Source organism: Carassius auratus, chromosome 23 (genome assembly GCF_003368295.1).
Source record: "Carassius auratus strain Wakin chromosome 23, ASM336829v1, whole genome shotgun sequence".
In the NCBI taxonomy this organism is placed as follows: Eukaryota; Metazoa; Chordata; class Actinopteri; order Cypriniformes; family Cyprinidae; genus Carassius; species Carassius auratus.
The window spans coordinates 17,769,186-17,789,482 of NC_039265.1; the positions used below are offsets into that span (position 1 = coordinate 17,769,186).

At 37.8% G+C, this 20,297-nt stretch overlaps 2 protein-coding genes across 2 annotated transcripts; one reads left to right on the top strand and one right to left on the bottom strand.

The window, feature by feature from the left end:
- The first annotated feature begins 1,697 nt into the window (after positions 1 to 1,697).
- On the top strand, positions 1,698 to 3,225 carry LOC113041609 (ceramide-1-phosphate transfer protein-like). The gene is made up of 2 exons (XM_026200236.1): positions 1,698 to 1,938; positions 2,249 to 3,225. The coding sequence occupies exons 1-2, from the start codon at positions 1,826 to 1,828 to the stop codon at positions 2,769 to 2,771; spliced, it is 636 nt and encodes a 211-aa protein (XP_026056021.1). The 5' UTR covers positions 1,698 to 1,825; the 3' UTR covers positions 2,772 to 3,225.
- A 7,181-nt stretch (positions 3,226 to 10,406) lies between these two features.
- Positions 10,407 to 18,467, bottom strand: LOC113041601 (ATP-dependent RNA helicase DDX19A-like). The gene is made up of 12 exons (XM_026200227.1): positions 18,295 to 18,467; positions 17,752 to 17,806; positions 17,173 to 17,205; positions 16,787 to 16,922; positions 15,284 to 15,376; positions 14,890 to 14,992; positions 14,165 to 14,279; positions 13,905 to 14,082; positions 12,894 to 13,131; positions 12,650 to 12,812; positions 12,307 to 12,498; positions 10,407 to 11,543 (listed from the first exon to the last, which is right to left on the bottom strand). Exons 1-12 carry the CDS (start codon positions 18,349 to 18,351, stop codon positions 11,482 to 11,484), a joined length of 1,425 nt encoding a protein of 474 aa, XP_026056012.1. The 5' UTR covers positions 18,352 to 18,467; the 3' UTR covers positions 10,407 to 11,481.
- Between the last annotated feature and the right edge of the window lie 1,830 nt (positions 18,468 to 20,297).

Sequence of the window (20,297 nt, forward strand, 5' to 3'; positions counted from 1 at the left end):
TCAACATCGCCGCCATATTGGAGCGGGCAACTCTCATAACTCTCACATCAGGACAGAAGAAAACATACCTGACTCATCGACAGATTGGACACCTACAAACCGTCACACGATAATAAAAACAGACTCCGAAGTGCTGATCTGAATCAACAGAGTCAGGAACAGGCTCCGAAGTCCCGATCTGAATCAACAGAGTAGCGAACAGGCTCCGAAGTGCCGATCTGAATCAACCGAGTCGCGAACAGGCTCCGAAGTCCCGATCTGAATCAACCGAGTCGCGAACAGGCTCCGAAGTGCCGATCTGAATCAACAGAGTCGCGAACAGGCTCCGAAGTGCCGATCTGAATCAACAGAGTCGCGAACAGGCTCCGAAGTGCCGATCTGAATCAACCGAGTCGCAAACAGGCTCCGAAGTCCCGATCTGAATCAACCGAGTCGCGAACAGGCTCCGAAGTGCCGATCTGAATCAACAGAGTCGCGAACAGACTCCGAAGTGCCGATCTGAATCAACCGAGTCGCGAACATGCTCCGAAGTGCCGATCTGAATCAACAGAGTCGCGAACAGGCTCCGAAGTGCCGATCTGAATCAACAGAGTCGCGAACAAGCTCCGAAGTGCCGATCTGCATCAACCAAGTAGCGAACAGGCTCCGAAGTGCCAATCTGAATCAACCGAGTCGAGAACAGACTCCGAAGTCCCGATCTGAATCAACCGAGTCGCGAACAGGCTCCGAAGTGCCGATCTGAATCAACAGAGTCGCGAACAGGCTCCGAAGTGCCGATCTGAATCAACCGAGTCGCAAACAGGCTCCGAAGTGCCGATCTGAATCAACCGAGTCGCGAACATGCTCCGAAGTGCCGATCTGAATCAACAGAGTCGCGAACAGGCTCCGAAGTCCCGATCTGAGTCAACAGAGTCGCGAACAAGCTCCGAAGTGCCGATCTGAATCAACCGAGTCGCAAACAGGCTCCAAAGTGCCGCCCAACATATATGGAAAAACAAACCACTGTTTCAAAATGAGTGTTTTCTGCATGAGTGTGTTTAATGTGCATTATAGAACAAAATGTCAAGCAAGCACCGTCAAGTATTTTACATTATTTGACTCATTAATTGAATAAAATAGAAAATCTTGAGGGAAGTGGTGGGGAATTAATGTTTATTAGTCAGGTTTTGTCTTCACAAATAAACCACTCTATTCCCAGAGAAAGGCAGAACTGAAAACTTAAATAAAATGTGTTTCTTGAGCTGAGATTGATTCAGAAGATTTTCTATATATATATATATATATATATATATATATATATATATATATATATATATATATATATATATATATATATATATATATAAATCATCAAGTGAGACAAATGTGAGCTTTCAATTAATAATTTTCCAAACCTTACTAAACAACTGGAGGCAAAGTTTTTTTTAACTGTTTTTTAATCTCTGAAATTGGTTGTTAAGTGAGAACGTTATGGTGTTTTTATTCAGTAAAAACCGCAGCTCCCCCGTTTACTTTCATTTGTTTTAGGTTTTAAGGCAGTCTTGCCATCACTAACATGGCGGACGCGTTGACGTATCGCGGCAACGGCTCAAAGCGGCCAATGAGGCGTCTAGGTATTTACAACTACAGAGGGCCAAAACCAAAGTCCAATCACATGGCACTTCTTGTCATGTGACATGAAAAACACGATTTGATTGGTCTAACGTTGCTTGAAAAAAAAATCCCGGAAGAGAATCAAGAGGAAAGCAATTTATTTACAGCGATATTATCCCAATGAAGAACACATAAGCTACTGAAAATTAATATATAGGATTTTTTTCCAGACATGGCAGATACATTCAGTCTCCAAAAGGTTCTGGAAGCATTCAGATCAAGTATGAGTGAGAATAAGGAGGTTTACATTAAATATTATATAGCAGGATGGCAAGAGCTGGTCTCGTGAGTACCTTTTTTATACTGTTTATATATTGTTTTTATACTGTTTATTTACTGTTTTTATACTGTCTATATTATAGTCGTGGGATATTTAAAGAAGTGATGCCACATCTCGTGAAATATTAAGAACATTTTATTTTATATTTAATTATTATTTTGAATTAATGTAAATGTATATTGTCATTTAAAAGCTTTTAATGCTCAGCTGTAAAATGCATTGGTCAAAAAATTTAGAAAAGCCATCTGTGTATAAAGACTATGAGCAATAAAAAAAAATGCAGTAATGTAAATCCCTATTTTTTCCCACCATCAGCTTCATGAATAGTTTAGGGAACGTGTTTTCTTTCATCTCCAAGGATGTGGTCAGCAAAATCCAGATCCTAGAGAACTTCATCTCAGGAGAAAACGGGTCCTATTATGCCACCATCCAGTCCATGGTGAAGTATGAGCTGGAGAATGACCTGGTGGACCTCATCAAAAGAGACAGCCACCCAGAATCTGGCTGCCGCACTCTTCTGAGGCTACATCGGGCTCTGCGCTGGCTGGAGCTGTTCCTGGAGAGACTACGAACCAGCAGCGAGGACAGCAAGACCTCCGTCATGTGTTCTGATGCCTATAACGAGTCTCTGGCTCAGCACCACCCCTGGCTCATCCGGAAAGCTGTCGGCGTGGCGTTCTGTGTCCTTCCGGGGCGGGACACATTCTTTGATGTGATGAATGCGGGGGATCACACGCAAGTGGTGGCTCTGTTGGGAGAGTCTTTGCCTCTCATTGCTGAAGTCTACCAGATCACAGAAGACTTGTATGCGAAGAACAACCTCCTGGAGTTGCCGTAGAGGGGGGCTGAGATGTATTTTTATCTTAACACTAATTAATACACAATCCTTGTGGCACATCTACAAACATCAACTTATTTGTCTGGCTTTTTATAAACCAAACAAACATGCAATATGCAGATTTAATGCTCATTTTAAGCTATCAACTACACAACACCAAGTGGGCATTAAATGCTGGGTGTACTTCAATATATTTGAGCTTAGGGAACAATATAAAGCTATTTAAAGGCAAATGATGTGCATGATACATATTTAAATTAGAATTTAAAAGTGAACTAATGTATATTTGAATATATAGCTCTTTTTTTTCGTGAGTGTTAATTATTTTATTGGAAATACTTTTACTTGAATTCATGTCGAATGTGCGTCATACATCTGCAGTTTTGTTGAAACTACAAAGCGGGGATTTTGTAGTGAATGTATAAATAATATGTAATTAAATAATTGAAAATAATTTTCTAAGGAATGTGTTTTTGTTATGGTTTTTCTCATATTATATTTAAAATTAAAATAACACTGAGCAATAATTTTTGGGATGATGGTATTTAATTCTTTCAGTATTAAAAATTTCATTTACAGATTAACAAACCACATACTTTTTAGCAAGCAATACAACGCTATTTAGTTAATCAGTTGTTACGTGCCACATGCACGCACATCGAGAGCGACACCAAAGAAAAGGGGTGCCGCCCGGAGTTCAATCTCCTGCTTCCACAAACACGCCGGCACACAACCCAGAAGTCAAGAAAAGTGGTATTTATTTGTTTACATTGGGATGAGACTCGAGAAATAACTTAAGCTGAGAGGGCTTCAAAATGGCCAAAACAATAAACAAAAGGGAGTTTTCTAACTAAGTTTTAAGTCCTCTTCCCTGGAATTAAACAATAAATAAAATACAAATCCTTACCTCCCTTTCTGACCATTAAACAGGAGAAAACTATAAAGGAAATAAAAAGGCCTAAAAACCTCTCTCACAGGTTATTTTAAACAAACAATGGTTAGTTTAACAATACAATTACCGGCCTAATACCACTACCAGTTCTAACTCCTCACCAGGAGTTTTACATGAACTGGGTCACAGCACAGCTCTCTCGGGGTTAACACAACACCGTTCTTCTAAGCAGCAGTCGTCCACACACGATCTACACCAAGGAAGCAGGAGGGTGAGCTCGACAAACAGACAATCCTCACTGCTTATATCCACACGTTGACATGCTTCAGCTGCGCCCACTTAGCAGCTGCACCTGTTGCTCTAATGAGCAGGGAGCGAAAAAGAGACACAAGAAAATACACACTGCTCACAGGTTAACACTTAACACCACAATTACGTTCTAACACGTAACACTCCTCCCCTCCCCAAAAGATTAATGGCCACATCACATTGATCTTTTATCTTACTCTGCATTTTCAGCAGTGTGCGCTCTGGATAGCGCATCAGCAATCAGATTTTCAGTACCGCGCTTATGGACAATCTCCAAATTAAACTCCTGAAGAGCAAGGGACCAACGCATTAAGCGTTGGTTTGTATTGTACATGCGATTGAGAAAAACCAACGGATTATGGTCCGTAAAAACTTTGACAGGGAACGTGGACCCACCCAGATAAACCTCGAAATGTTTCAATGCCATTAATAATGCGAGAGCCTCTTTTTCAATAGTGCTATACTTGTATTGACAGCGATTAAACTTTTTCGAGAAATAACACACAGGTTTCTTGATGTTCATTTCTGACGTCTGCAGAAGAACAGCTCCTGCCCCTACCATACTCGCGTCAACCTCAAGTTGGAAAGGCCGTTCAAAGTTAGGGGCGGCCAGGACTGGGGCATTACACAATAGGTCTTTTGTTCCAGAGAAAGCACGTTCACAATTAGGAGTCCAGTTAAAACCTGAAGTCGGTCGGAGAAGGTCAGTTAGGGGTGCAATAAGAGTGGCAAAATTGCGACAAAACCCCCGGTAATAACCAGCCATTCCGATGAAGCGGCGTAACTCGCGTTTATTTGTGGGTGTAGGAAATTCAGATATGGCCACTACCTTGGCATCTATTGGGCAAACCTGACCTTGACCCACACGTTTACCAAGATAGGTGACGTAGGCTTTGGCGAATTCGCATTTTGTCAGGTTCACAGTTAGTGATGCACCAGCTAGTCGGGAGAATACCTCACGTAATGATTCAACATGTTCTTCCCACGTGGAAGAATACACAACAATATCATCAAGGTAAGCAGTACAATTCTGTACATCACGCAGTACCAACTGCATTAGGCGTTGGAACGTGGACGGGGCGTTCCGCATACCGAAGGCCATCACGGAATATTGACAGAAGTAGTCTGGTGTGACAAATGCTGAGATTTCAGAAGCGCGCGGAGTAAGGGGCACCTGCCAGTAGCCCTTCAGCAGGTCAAGCTTCGAAACAAACTTTGCTGGTCCGACTCTATCAATGCAATCATCTATTCTTGGAAGGGGAAAACAGTCAGGTTTAGTAGCTGAATTAACCTTTCGGAAGTCCGTACAGAATCGAAATGATGAATCACTTTTAGGAACCAACAGGCAGGGCGAACTCCACGCGCTTTGACTTGGTTTTGCTAAACTGTTTCGTAACATGTATTCAACCTCAGTTTTCATGATACCACGCTTATAAGGATTAACTCTATACGGATGTTGTTTAATAGGAGCCGCATCTCCCACATCAATGTCATGGAACAACACATCAGTACAAGACGGGAGATCAGAGAAAATACTGGGAAAACTGTCAATCAATGCTGTAATATTTTTTCTTTGGTAATCTGGTAAGTGACCAAGAAAGGTACGCAAATTGTTGAGCACGTTCGAGTTTTGCAAGCTTTCGCCCAGCCCTGGAATATTTACTCCAACTTCATCCTCTACGGAGCTCTGGAGAACAGGAGCCACCAACGTCACGTCCTTAACTGATGCTACAACTTGATCTTTAGCATGATACGGCTTCAGCATATTAATGTGACACATTCGCATTTTCTTCCTACGATCTGGTGTTCTCAGTACATAGTTAGTTTCACTCAGTTTTTTCTCAACAACGTAAGGACCAGTAAATCGGGATTGCAAAGGAGACCCAGGAACTGGTAATAATGCCAGCACCGACTCACCCGGAGCAAACGAACGGACAACACTTTTGCGATCGTAGTAATCTTTCATAACATCCTGTGAACCTGCTAGATTAGACTTGGCGAGAACACAAGCGCGGTTCAACCTCTTACGGAGAGTATCAACATACTCAGCCACTGGCACAAGTGCAACCTCTTCCTCAAGCATTTGCTCACTAAGAAGCCTGAGGGGGCCACGAACGGAGTGTCCAAACACTAACTGCGCTGGGCTGAAGCCTAGAGAGTCTTGCACGGTTTCTCGCACAGCGAAAAGTAGCAAGGGCAAACTGTCAGCCCAGTCTTTTCCCTCCTCAACGCAGTAGATACGCAACATGGTTTTGAGCGTTTGATGGAACCGCTCCAACGCTCCCTGAGACTGCGGATGATAGGCACTGGACATCTGATGCGACACCGAAATTCTATTTAGCACCTGCTTGAAAAGCTTCGATGTAAAGTTAGTTCCACGGTCTGTTTGAATTACTCGAGGTAAGCCAAAAAGAGAGCAGAATTTGATTAGTTCTTTCGCAATAGTCTTTGCTTTTATATTACGAAGAGGGACCGCCTCGGGAAACCGAGTGGTTGCACACATCAGCGTGAGAACATACTGATGTCCGCTTTTCGATTTCGGGAGCGGGCCAACACAGTCTAGTATTAATCTTTCGAACGGCTCCCCCACCACAGGAATTGGGTGTAGGGGCGCAGGGTGCACAATCTGGTTAGGTTTTCCTGCAATCTGACACGCATGACAGGACCGGCAATATTTCACGACACAGGCTTTTATTCCGGGCCAGTAAAAATATTTTGTAACACGCTTATAGGTTTTATTGACTCCAAAGTGGCCTGCCATTTGGTGATCGTGAGCCAAGTCGAGCACTACAGGACGATAACAGGTTGGCACAACAATTTGGTCGGCATGGTCTAAGTCAGTCTTGTCCCCAGATATTGGAAGCCACTTGCGCCTTAATACCTCCCCGTCCCAATAATATCCCATCCTCACATGAGCGAGTTCATCTTTGGATTTTACGGCGGATTCAATACAGCGCGACAAAGTAGAGTCTGACTTTTGTGCGGCACTAAGCTGCTTTCGTCCTATAGTAGCAGTTTGCCTTTGATTACACTCATCAGAGCTTGTCTCAAACACATTGTCATTCACCGACAACGACAACTCTGTTGGTTTCGAACTTAGTAGAAAAGAGTCAGACAGATCAACGGTGTCTGCAAATTTTTGTGACTGTGCACGCGTTACCGCACACGCTGGAAATAAAGGAGGAGAAACAGCCAGCACATCTGAATCTCTCGTAGGACACTCAGACACTAACGGAAAAGGGAAAACATTGCCTCCGGCCAGATCATTCCCTAAGATGAAATTGACACCTTCAACTGGTAGCTTAACACATACTCCCACGTTTACTAAGCTAGTGACTAGCTCGGACTTCAGGAACACAGAATGAACAGGAACTTTAATGCACCCTAGCTCAATTCCACGGACCAATATATCAGTCCCTGTGTAAGTGTCTGCAGATAGTGGAAGTACGTTTTCAAGAATAAACGAGTGGGCGGCACCAGTGTCGCGCAGAATGGAAATAGGTTTTGCCGTGTCTCCAGGAGAAATAGAAACTGAACCATTCATCAGGAAAGGTTTAAACAACTCCGTTCCAGGTGAAAAAGTCTCAGCCATTCCTACCTGTGGTTCAAGTACTAAATGTGCAACTCCTTTAGCTTTAGCAGCCACATTCTTTTGCTTCCACGCCTTGCAGTCTGCAATTAAATGACTGGGATCAAGACAGAAGAAGCACGCGCGTTTTGAATCGGTGGGCCTAAACATACTTCCCCCAGGCACTCTCGCACGAGAATCAGACTTTGGGGAACGCACACCTGCAGAATTCCGCTCAGTATACGCTCTAATGTTTTGACTAGGACAGGGCGAGGCAAAAACAGTACGGTGAGTCAACACGTACTCATCAGCAAATACTGCTGCTTCAGACAAAGTAGAAACCTTCTGTTCATTTAGATGTAACACCAAATTTTCAGGGAGGCAACCCTTGAAGTCCTCCAATAATATTAATTCCTGTAGGCGTTCAAACGTTGTAGCATCCGACGCAATACACCACTTCTCTAACATTGCCTTTTTATCATGCGCGAATTCTACAAAGGTCTGTCTAGACGTCTTCGTATGACTTCTGAACTTCTGCCTGTACGCCTCTGGCACGAGTTCATACGCTCTAAGAACCGCTGTTTTGACTTCATCGTAATCAAGAGAGTCTTCAATGGGCAAAGCAGAGCAAACCTCTTGTGCTTTGCCCACGAAGCTACTCTGTAACATCACCGCCCACATATCTTTAGGCCAGCACAGTTTTCCAGCTACCCTCTCAAAAGCTGTAAAGTAGGCATCTACTTCCGTTTCCCTAAACTGGGGAACGAGCTTCATGTAATGAGTAGGATCAAACTGACTTAACCCATGGCCCCCCTGTGGCTCAACAACAGGCTGCGCACGTTCCTCCTGCTTCGTTAAACGAACAAGTTCTAGTTCACGTAACCCTAGCAAACGTGTCTCATGTTCTTGACGCTTAATTTGCAAGTCTAATTCTTTTAATTTTAGTGCCACCTCAGGATCAAACTCACGTGCAGGTGGTACAGATTCTTTAGGCAACCTACCAAGAGAAATCATCTCCGACAGGATTTCTTTTCTGACATCAGCTTTTAATGCCGAAGATGAAACTGATATTTTAAGACTCTCCGCAATTTGCAGTAACTCTTTTTTTTGAAAACGATCTAACTGCTCTACAGACGGAGAGCTAATAAAGGCTTCAACCTCACTCTCCATATTTCCTCCCCCACCAAAAATATTTTTGATATATGGTAAGATTAGATTCTTACTCACCGACTTTGAGGTTTTCCCTTTGTTTCCGTAATCGAAGAATTATAAATTTAAAGACGAGCCCCCATTATGTTACGTGCCACATGCACGCACATCGAGAGCGACACCAAAGAAAAGGGGTGCCGCCCGGAGTTCAATCTCCTGCTTCCACAAACACGCCGGCACACAACCCAGAAGTCAAGAAAAGTGGTATTTATTTGTTTACATTGGGATGAGACTCGAGAAATAACTTAAGCTGAGAGGGCTTCAAAATGGCCAAAACAATAAACAAAAGGGAGTTTTCTAACTAAGTTTTAAGTCCTCTTCCCTGGAATTAAACAATAAATAAAATACAAATCCTTACCTCCCTTTCTGACCATTAAACAGGAGAAAACTATAAAGGAAATAAAAAGGCCTAAAAACCTCTCTCACAGGTTATTTTAAACAAACAATGGTTAGTTTAACAATACAATTACCGGCCTAATACCACTACCAGTTCTAACTCCTCACCAGGAGTTTTACATGAACTGGGTCACAGCACAGCTCTCTCGGGGTTAACACAACACCGTTCTTCTAAGCAGCAGTCGTCCACACACGATCTACACCAAGGAAGCAGGAGGGTGAGCTCGACAAACAGACAATCCTCACTGCTTATATCCACACGTTGACATGCTTCAGCTGCGCCCACTTAGCAGCTGCACCTGTTGCTCTAATGAGCAGGGAGCGAAAAAGAGACACAAGAAAATACACACTGCTCACAGGTTAACACTTAACACCACAATTACGTTCTAACACGTAACACAGTATATATTTTTTGTTTTTTATTTATTTATTTCACGTTTCTTCCAAAGTGACTTTTTTTGGCCTCAAATTGCTTAAAGGTTTTTAGGAGATGTGAATATCTCATATTAGTAAATATCCCACATGAATTCATGAGTAACGATATGAAATAACATAAAATGTGACCGTGATTATATACATGTAATTTATATATTAAATGTAATATATATATTTATAACAACCTGAAAATAAATGAATAAATAAATTATAGCATTATATTGTACCACAAACAAGAAAAATAACCCCTTACGGAAATTAACCATGGTTTTACTACAAATAATAATAATAAAAATTCATGGTTACTATAACTAAATCATGCTCTTCAAGTTTACTCTTTACTATAATCAACATCTTGCTTGACTAAACGAATTAAGATCACTAAAAAAAGAAATCTGTCAAGAACCAGTTTGGGTCATAAACAATGGGAAGAGTTAGACATAACGGACATCTAGATAAAATATATGATATATTACAGATAAAAAAGTTTTACATTTTGCTTAAAGAAAGTGGTCATTAAGTGTGTTTAGGACCATTAAGAAGTTTTTGCTTTGACATTAATTTTTTTATTTTTATAATTACAGTTTATATACAGTTTTCTTACAAACTTTTGATTTACACAAAATAAAAGAATCCAAAAAGTTTTTTTCCCCTTTATACAACTTTTTTTGCCTTTTGATTCAAGACTGGATGTTAAATGCATGTTAAAATGTCTAAAAGCTATAATAAAGGTGTTGTCTTTTGCACAGTGGATGCAGGGAGCAAAAATGAAAAAAGTATAAATTCTTGCAAACACGTAAAAATGATTGATATCCCCACATAGAAATGAGCCAAATGGTAGTTTTATTATTATAAGAATATATAGGAAACAACTATAAAACCCTAAATGCAGCAATGTACAAAAAAATGAAACGGAAATGCTGCAGCTAAATGTAATCACAAATGGGTTTCGGTCAAACAAGGTGCCTTAATTTAAGCAGCAAAAATGTAAACAAACTCAAATAATTTAGCATTTCGCAAACAACAGTAGAGCAGCTATTCCTAACAATATAGCTACAATACAACATCACTCCTCAGTAGCTTTTTATACTTTGTAAAAGTAACACATTTCCTGCAACGGAAAAGAACATCTGAGCAAATAATTCACAGTTCAACTAAAACTTTAACTACTATTTGGTCTTTCTGAACAGAACAAAAACTCTTTTTCAAAGAGCTTAAATGCTTTTTGCAGTTCAAGTACAATGGCATTGCTACACATCAAAACAATACTCTATTGTATTTTTCATAATAATTCTCATTTAAAATGATCTTTTATTCTAAAGTTCTCTTGTCTTGAGGAATGTTAGTGTTTTGAGTTGGTCTTAAGAGACTGTCATTTGTAGGCCTTATTATTATTTTGTACCAATCAGTAGGCATGTAAACCATATTTATCAGAGATTCTCTTCGTAACTTTTATCTTATTAGATACTGTGATGGAATAAATACTGAAGTCTGTTATAATTCTATTCACACACAAGACCAAAAGTAGTCCACTTTCTTCACAGCGCAGTCCTATGCAAGGTATGCTTCATTAGTCAAATAGATAACAGAAAAAATGCCTATGTAAAACTCTCCCCTGTAAACAAGATTAAATGTAGGAATTAGTACGGCAATTCACTTCAAAATCAAAACAAACTGTCAAACGCAAACTGATTCAAAAAGTCCTGTAACGGCTAGAAGCATAGCATCAAAACTATTTGGCATTAAGCTTGAGTTAAAGCATATTCTCCTAAATATGAGTTGATAATGTATGTAAACATCTGTCTTTGTAATGCAGATTTTTCAAGCATCAAATCTGACAAGGTAACAGCAGAACTGATTTTTATGAAAATAATGTAGAGTGCATGTCGCTCTTCATCACTTCAGTTGGCGATTTTTTCAATTTCATCGAGATCATCTGTGTCCAGCCTCCCAATTTTCTTATCTGTTGGATAAAACAAATTAGTAAAATAAAACATTTAAGCTCATTTTATAATTATTTATTATTTTTGTAATTTACACATATATATATATATATATATATATATATATATATATACACACACACATGAAAAGTTCCAATGCAAAAGCCTCTAAAAGCCATCTTGGTCTAGACATGACAGGGTGGACAAAGCATTCATTTGTAGTTAATATTGCTGAAAAGTCAAATGAATGGGGCTGGGCTATATCAGTGTGATTGAGGATGTAATTATATTATTTAAAGATTACACATGGCATACATAAAATTTTTTATGTATTCATATTTTGAAAGCAAACAAATAACCCCGTTTAAGAAAGGGACATCATACCTTTCAGAAAATATAATTTGCATCATAATTTTGCAATGAAAACGTATTTAACAATAATATATATGTCCTTGACAAGGTGGACATATCTTGTGATTTATTATCGAATAATGGCCCACAATTATCTAAAGAAAAATGCGTGGGAGCGGAGCTAATATGTTTCTATAGTACTTGACCAAGCGAATGAGAAAGTAAAACCAAAAGTTTTGAGCATCGTAAGGGTTTGAAAAGCACTCTACAGTATGGTGATATAGACCCATATGTACAGGGGGAGAAAGATCTATGATTAATCAAAATATTCAATAATAATTCTAAGATTTAAAAAAATTAATAGATAATTTTTCATACATACTATTACATACTACAGGTGAATTATTAATATAAACTAATGGAAACACTTACTAAAATGCCTCTCATATGTCTTGAGAATCTCCATGCTGCGCTGACTGTCCACCATGTTGACAGCGAGTCCTCTCTTACCAAAACGTCCTGTTCTGCCGATCCGGTGGAGGTACGTTTCATTGTCTGGATTGCCATCTTTGTCCAGAGGGAGGTCAAAGTTGATCACCACTGACACTTGTTCAACATCAATACCTTGTGGATGGAAAGCTTGATTACTGAAGACTGCAGAATTTACACACAGATGAGAAAGGACCAAATACTCTCAACTTTTGGTTAAAATAGAAACTCTATATTCTCTCAAGGCTGTAGAAATACATCTTATTAGACGCAATGGTGTACTTGCCTCTTGCACAGACATTAGTAGTGATGAGAACTTTCTCCTTGCCATCTCTGAAACGTTCAATAACTGCAGCTCTCTGCTCGACTACCATTTCCCCACTGAGCAGCGCCACCTGGTGGCCTTCCTTAGACAGCTGGCCGGCGAGCCAGTTGGCTGTTTTCCGAGTCTGAGAAAAGATGACAATATGGGATGATTAAATGAAAGAAACGCAAACTCACAGAAATCAACCAGAGGCAAACAGACTCACATGACAGAAGATCATAGCTTGTGCGATAGTGATGGCTCCGTAGATGTTACAGAGTGCGTTGAACTTGTCCTCTTTGCTGTTGCAGAGCACGTAGTACTGCTTGATAGTGTCCAGGGTCTCCTCTTCTCGCTTAAGCTTGATGATGTTGGGATCTGGCACGACCCGCTCGGCAAACTTCCACACAGAGTCCTCAAAGGTGGCAGAGAAAAGTAACATCTGACAGCCTTTGGGCAGCATTCTGTCAGTGATGGGAAATAGAAACCATTTATACTTTATCTCGTGCTAAACCTATCTATTTCTTTTAAAAAAGAAATGTCACAGACATCATTCTGAAGGACAATGAGTTAGTTTTTTGTGAAAAAATGCAAAACTATCAGAGGAAAATAAGGATATCAATTAATGTAATCTTTGTGTTCAAATTAAATAAAATTTATTTAAAAAAATATCCAGTTGTTTACAAAACAAAATATGTTCTTTACACCCTGAAAACACAGAAGCAAACACAAAATTTTTAGTTCTTTTATATTATATATAATATAATCCTTTAATCATGAATTTTCTTTAAAAAAAAAAAAAACACTTGTATTTTTCAAGAATTTTAGTATTAGAACAATTTTTGTTTTGTTTTTGTAATCTGAAAATCATGTTAATCTTTGAAGAGGAGTTTTTATGTCACTGTACATTTCTGTCAAGAAGTACTTTTTTTTATGTAATTGCTTTTTCGCTCACAATTCAGACTTTTTTCACCTCATAATTCATAAATGTGAGATACAGACTCAAGATACTGTATGAACTTAGAATTCTAAAAAATAATTGCAAGACATAAACTTAGAATTTTATTTCTTGCAATTCTGACTATATAATGAGGTCTTTTTTCCCTCTGAATTCTGATCTCGCAACAAAATGGCAACAACAAGGTAGGGCAACAACAACTTTTAATTATACAGTAGATCAAAATCATAATAGATCATATAATCAGCAGCATGTCTTCAAACTCTAGGCTGAGTTCACCTCTGAATGCGGATGCTCTGGTCCTGGTGTCCCTGTGTGGCGATCATCACATCGGCCTCGTCTAGAACAAACACTTTGATCTTTTTGGGGTCGATGAGCTTCAGCTTAACGCACCAGTCTAGAACCGTCCCAGGTGTGCCGATGACAATCTGCTCCTTGATCTTAACGCCACGCTCCACTGGCAGAGGGCACAGCAGCCATCATGCATTTAAATCTGCTTTACACATCACACGATTCTGAGGCTTCATTTCACCACTTACTTTTATGTCCTCGAACAGCATATGCCAGTTTGACTTCTGGATAAAACTTGCCCATCTGCTCAATAACTTTCCCCGTCTGCAGAGCGAGCTCATATGTGGGAGAAATGCACAAACACTGCAGGACAGACACAGATTGGACACCAAAGTATTAACAGCATTTACATTATAGTTCACACTGAAATGACCCTTGTGACTTTAATGATTACATTTATAAAAACATGAGGCTGAGTACATGGCAGAAAAAGTTTTTTTTTCATACAAAAACTATTAACTTTAACTATATTCATTTCTAATTTTTTTTTGCAGGTCAGAATTGTGATCTATAAAGTAAGAAATCTTTTTTTCCCCCTCTAAGTTCTGAGTTGACATTTTGTAATTCTGCCAAGGAATAAATAAAGGTAACTGTGAATGTTTATCTTACAATTTGAACTTTGAAGATTCTGAGATATGAACTATATTGAAAGGAATAAAGGAATAGATATTAAACTAACAGACGGAGCTATACTTTCCCCAGTTGATTAAACACAGTACATTCAGGCAGTTCTTTACTGCTACAATTCTGAAATGTTATGTTTAAATATGCAAATGTTTCATTATGTAATGAACCTAAAATCTAAAAATTGACCAGTGTCTGAAAAAACAAAACAAAGGTTTTGACCTGCAGCATCTTGCCTCTAGTCAGAATGAAAGGGAACATAAGAGTGAATCTCAGTTTTCAAACTCACCTGAGGCCATTTTAAGCCTGGGTCCACATGACTGAGCATGGCCAGCACGAAGGCAGCTGTTTTACCAGTGCCAGACTGAGACTGAGCGATCAGATTCTGAGGTCTGGAAGTGAAGGAAACACATTAGAGTCAGGGAAACATACGAGTCTATTAAACCTCAATTCACACGTATACCCAGATATTTCACATAAACTTTTGGATAGTCCAATTTTATTAATCAAATATTCAATCTGTGGGCTTTTAGTTAAAATAAAACCATAATAATAATTCTAGTTGTATATATCAATGGTTTTGAGCCCATACAGGATCATAGTGAAATTAACTTTTTGCTCCTAACCTATAATATGAACTCTATATTAAATTAAAATATAATTTACAAAAAATGTGGACTTACGGTTCGGCGAGCATCATGGGAAGGGCATTCTCTTGGATTTTAGAAGGTCTGTTGAAGCCCATTTCATAGACGCCTTTGAGCAACTGTGGTTTCCTAAGTTACACAAATTAAAACGAATAAAATTGACTTATGTATGCTGTCTGAGAGCTTTCCATATATATTGGATGCTCTTTTTTTATATTAAGTTCTCCCATATATTGAACAGATTGTTAGCAGTGATTGTTCTGAATGTTAGGAATGTAAAATACAGTTCAAAGGTTTGGGGTCGATACAAGATACAAATAAAACTGCATTATTTTTACAATTTAAAATAAATGTTTTCTATTTGAATACATTTAAAAAATGTCATTTATTCTTGCGATGCAAAGATGGATTTTCAGTAGTGGTCAACCGATATATTGCCAAGGCTGATATTTTTCAAATATCGGCATCGATCGATAAGTTTTTCTGTCCGATGTGTTCGAAGCGGGACTTTTATTTTGACAGCGCTGAGAGCGGCAGCCCCTGAGCACGCACAGTGCTCACACTCTCTTTCTTGTTTGTTGTCGTCGTTAACAGTTCTGTCTAATACATATAGAAGTCTGTGTAATAATTAGATAGAACGGTTAAATAAAGGAATTAATGTATACAGAAAGTATTATAACGATTGCTTTTATATTAGGCCTTTTAGTAGAAAGGTAAACATTATAATACATTCTCGTTGCCGTCAGAATTACAAAAATATGCATTTATATAATTTAAACAAATCTTTGAATGTTTATTGAACATTTAATTTCACAAACCTTGCAAAATTAGTCAAATTCATCTGTGAGATCTTGTGAAGTGTGTATTCAGCATGATCGTGTGTTCTCTGTGTGACGGTCAGTCATTGTGAATTGAATGGTTTTAAACTTTAAACTCGTGATTTCAAATTATGCTGCGCTTTATGCATTTGCCCACTGTCATATTCATGTCATTGCTGTATGTAAAATGAGGGTTAACCTGGCTTTATTTAAAAAATATGATTCCTAGTGCACACAAACTTCCCAGAATTCTGAGTGGCCTGTTGGTTACAGTGTTTACTTTCTTTTTAATTACATTTTTATTAACTATTCATTTATTTGTGAAAAATACTGTCATCTAATGTTTCTTTTACACATTTATTTTTTAATCCATTGTCAAATTATTTCAAATTTCTTAAATATTAATAATAATAATTTTAAAAAATTATATCGGCTTTATATCGGCTATCCGTCCCCTGCTTTCCAAGATATCGGCATCGGCTGTCAAAAAAAATATATATATCTCGACCACTTATTTTCAGGATCATTACTCCAGTCTTCAGTGTCACATGATTCTTCAGAAATCATTCTAATATTTTGCTGCAATCTACTTTTTGTTTAATATAAACATTTAAAATAGATGTGCTGCTTAATATTTTTGTGAAAAATTGCCCTCAGATCTCTGAATGGTTGTGTCATTTCAGTTTTTTTTCCACAGATAGCACTGTTTTAAAGCACTCACAGTCTCAGCTCCTCGAAGGTCTTGACTGAATAAAGTGGTGAGTTTGGGTCCCTCTGAAGAACCTCCACTTGGTTTGTGTTGTTGACCACATTGCTTCTGATCAGCTTGTTTAGGAGAGACTGTGTGGCTCTGTCCTCTAAATAGTAGATTAGGAAAGAAACAGGCTACTATGATGGTCTTTTACAGTTAATCCATAAAGCTTAGATGTTATTTGAATAAGTAACTTAAGATGTAACCACACACTTTTTAAACTACTTAAGTACTTACAGCAGCTTAAGAATCAGAATCACTCACAAAAATCTGTTGTGCTAAACTACGCAAATAAATTAACTATATATTTTGGTCCTATGTTGACTCTAAATGCAGACTGCAGTTTAAAAATGAACCTTTTTCCTCTTCGTCGGATTTGTCGCCATCATCTATGATACAGGAGAGAAAAAATAGATGGTCAGAAAATGCTAAGAAATATTTTCATGCAATTATTGTTAACGGTTATGTTTTGTCGAAACAAATAATAGTTAAAATAATAGTCCACACACAAAAACTGTAATTTAATCACTTTCATGTCACTTCAAATATGTATGACTTTGTTCAGTAGATGAACTAAAAAGGGAGACAGAAAAGGACTGATTGTTCCTTGCATCAAGAACCAGATAATAGCAAGGTTATTATTATGACGTGATTTTGGGCTGTTCCTCACAAAAATATTGCATGACTTGAAAGTATTAGAAGTGCACACTTATAATGACAGTTTATAGTACTTTTGCACTATTTTTGAAGATTGCAAGCTCCAGTTCCCATTTACTGTAACTGTATGGACAAAAAAATTATCTACATTTTTTTTTTTTAATGTAAGTTTCTCCTTTTGTGTTACACAGAAGTCATACAAGTCTGGAACATCATGAACAAGTAAATTGTGAGTGAACTATGCTTTAATGCAATTTAATAATGCAAAAAATGACTACCATCAGTCTGATGTAAATTGGCATCTCCCGCTTCCATAATCCGCAAGTTCCCAATCTGTTTTCAAACAAGAACATTTACCGTTTTAATACATTTGGGTCAATATCTAATAATTAACATTCATAATTTATGAGTCAATAACGTCTCAAACTGATTAAACAAAAGTCGATGATGATATAAATGAAGCAGAACTGTTTGCTGCTAATCATACAAGTCCTTTATTGCTAACGTTTATTATACAAACACACACCAAATTACGTTAGCTTTCAAACTAAAACTACGCACGTTAACAGTTGAACTGTGGCCGCTAGATATAAAATCTCATACAGGCAGTGTCTCAAAACTTAAATAAAAAGTATATTGATGGCCAAAACCTTGTTTGGACATTTCAAACAAGCCTGTGACATGCAGAAATGCTGTCTAGGTAAGTCAGTTACCATAGCCAGCTCACTAGGATTTTGATTTAACTGACACAGCCAGCGCCTGACTCAACGCTGCTAGTCCGCTAATCCATTACAACACAATTATACCGCATTTTCACTCACAGTCTTGGTTGTAGACTCTTGTTCGTCCACAGCTAGAGCCCACGAGTCGGTTGCCATCGCTTCAGTGGAAGATATGTAAACTATTAGGCGGACTTGATAAGTCTTCCGATGGGCTTCACTTCACTGCACTCGACTCGGTTAGAATAGTTTCGCGAGAACGCGCACACTGACAGCGCGCACACAGAACGCTGTCCGGCCGGAAGTTAGCACAGGTCACTCAGTTCCAGTCAAAAGACTAGAGATTACAAAATTGACTTTGGTTCAGGTTTACTGTTCATTGCAAGCAGTTTCCTGTAAGTATCTGGGTTTTAGTTCAAACAAATTAAATGCTACAGTAAGTTAGTATACCGTATTTCTATAATAAGCCATTAGAGCAGACAAATATAGACTCATTTTTTGCTTATATTGATTGAACTTCACTTAAACTAGCAGCTTTATTGTTGGCTCCTTGGTAACCAACCACATTTTCTATTTTTTTATGCATTATATATAAAGAAATAAACGTATTTATTTATTTATTGTGAATTCCGTGCACCAAATTACAATTTCAGTTTCATCATATTTTTTTATAAATGTGACCCTAGACACACAAAATCAATCATAAGGGTCAATTATTTTATACATCATCTGAAATGTTGAATAAATAAGCTTTCCATTCATGTTTGTTTGGACAATATTTGGCCGAGATACAACTGAAAAATCTAGAAACTGAGGGTGAAATGAAGTTCAAATGTTCTTAGCAATGCATATTACTTAACAAAATTTAAGTTTTGATATATTTAAGATAATAAATTTACGAAATATCTTCATGGAACATAATCTTTACTTGATATCCCAATGATTTTTGGCATAAAAGAAAAATCGATCATTTTGACCCATACAATGTTGCTACAAAAATAGCCGTGTTACTTATGATGGGTTTTGTGATCCAGGGTCACATACTGTATGTAGCCACAACTAATTGCACGTTGTAAATTATAGCAATTTGCAAAATGTATTCATTGCAATAATTGTTGACCAAAGCAATGGTTAGACATTATTTACATTAACTTATTTTTTTACTTAAAAATGGTTCCACCCTTATGAAAATTAACCTCTGTTTTATTTTAGAAAAATTTAAGTAACCATGTTTTTTTGATGTATTGATTACCATTTGTATAACCACAGTTTAACTACAAATACTATGGTTAAACTGTGATTAGTTTAGCAGAACCATGGTTAATTTGTGTTTTCCATGGTATCATGGGTTTTGGTTTAATTTGCAGTAAAACCATGGATAATTTTTATTGTGACCATTAATCTCTCACATGTAAAACATGTAGTAATATGGTATTTTGCAAGCGATAGTTGATGAGTACTCTATAATCTAGGAGAGGAAAGGCACAGTGTACATAATGACACAATGTGTTTTGGCTACACATTTCTTGATAGTTCCCTTTTTACTTGAATACCTTCATTATCATCATATAGGAAACCATAGTTGATGTAACCATGGTAATAAAGAGACATGCTTGTTTTTGCCTGTGGTTACTTTGCTCTTGCTAGAAATACCAAAGTTAGGTAATGGTCATCATGTAACAATAATGATTACAGAATTTTCCATTAAAATCTTTTAAATCTTTTTCTGATCTATTTAAATCCCAGTATACAGATTTTATTGATGCCCTAACCTTATGTTGCACTTTTTAGAAGCCATGCTCTTTTTGTACATTTATTAATTTTGAATATGCTTTTATCCAAAACCATTGATTAATACAACAATGGGATTTATCCTGTTTGGACCATGCTTGTTTTCAAAAAAAAAAAAAAAAAATTACTTCAACCGACAACTCGTTGTTAAGAATGATTTATTAAAATGTGCTCGGGGCCATTTTTCTGTCATGCAATTTTGCATTTGTCTCAAAAGTCATTATGCATAATGGTTTTATTTATTTTTGCCTGCTTTCTCATATAGGAAATACAGATTTCCATGGTAATTGTGAGTCAAATGTATATGTACAAAG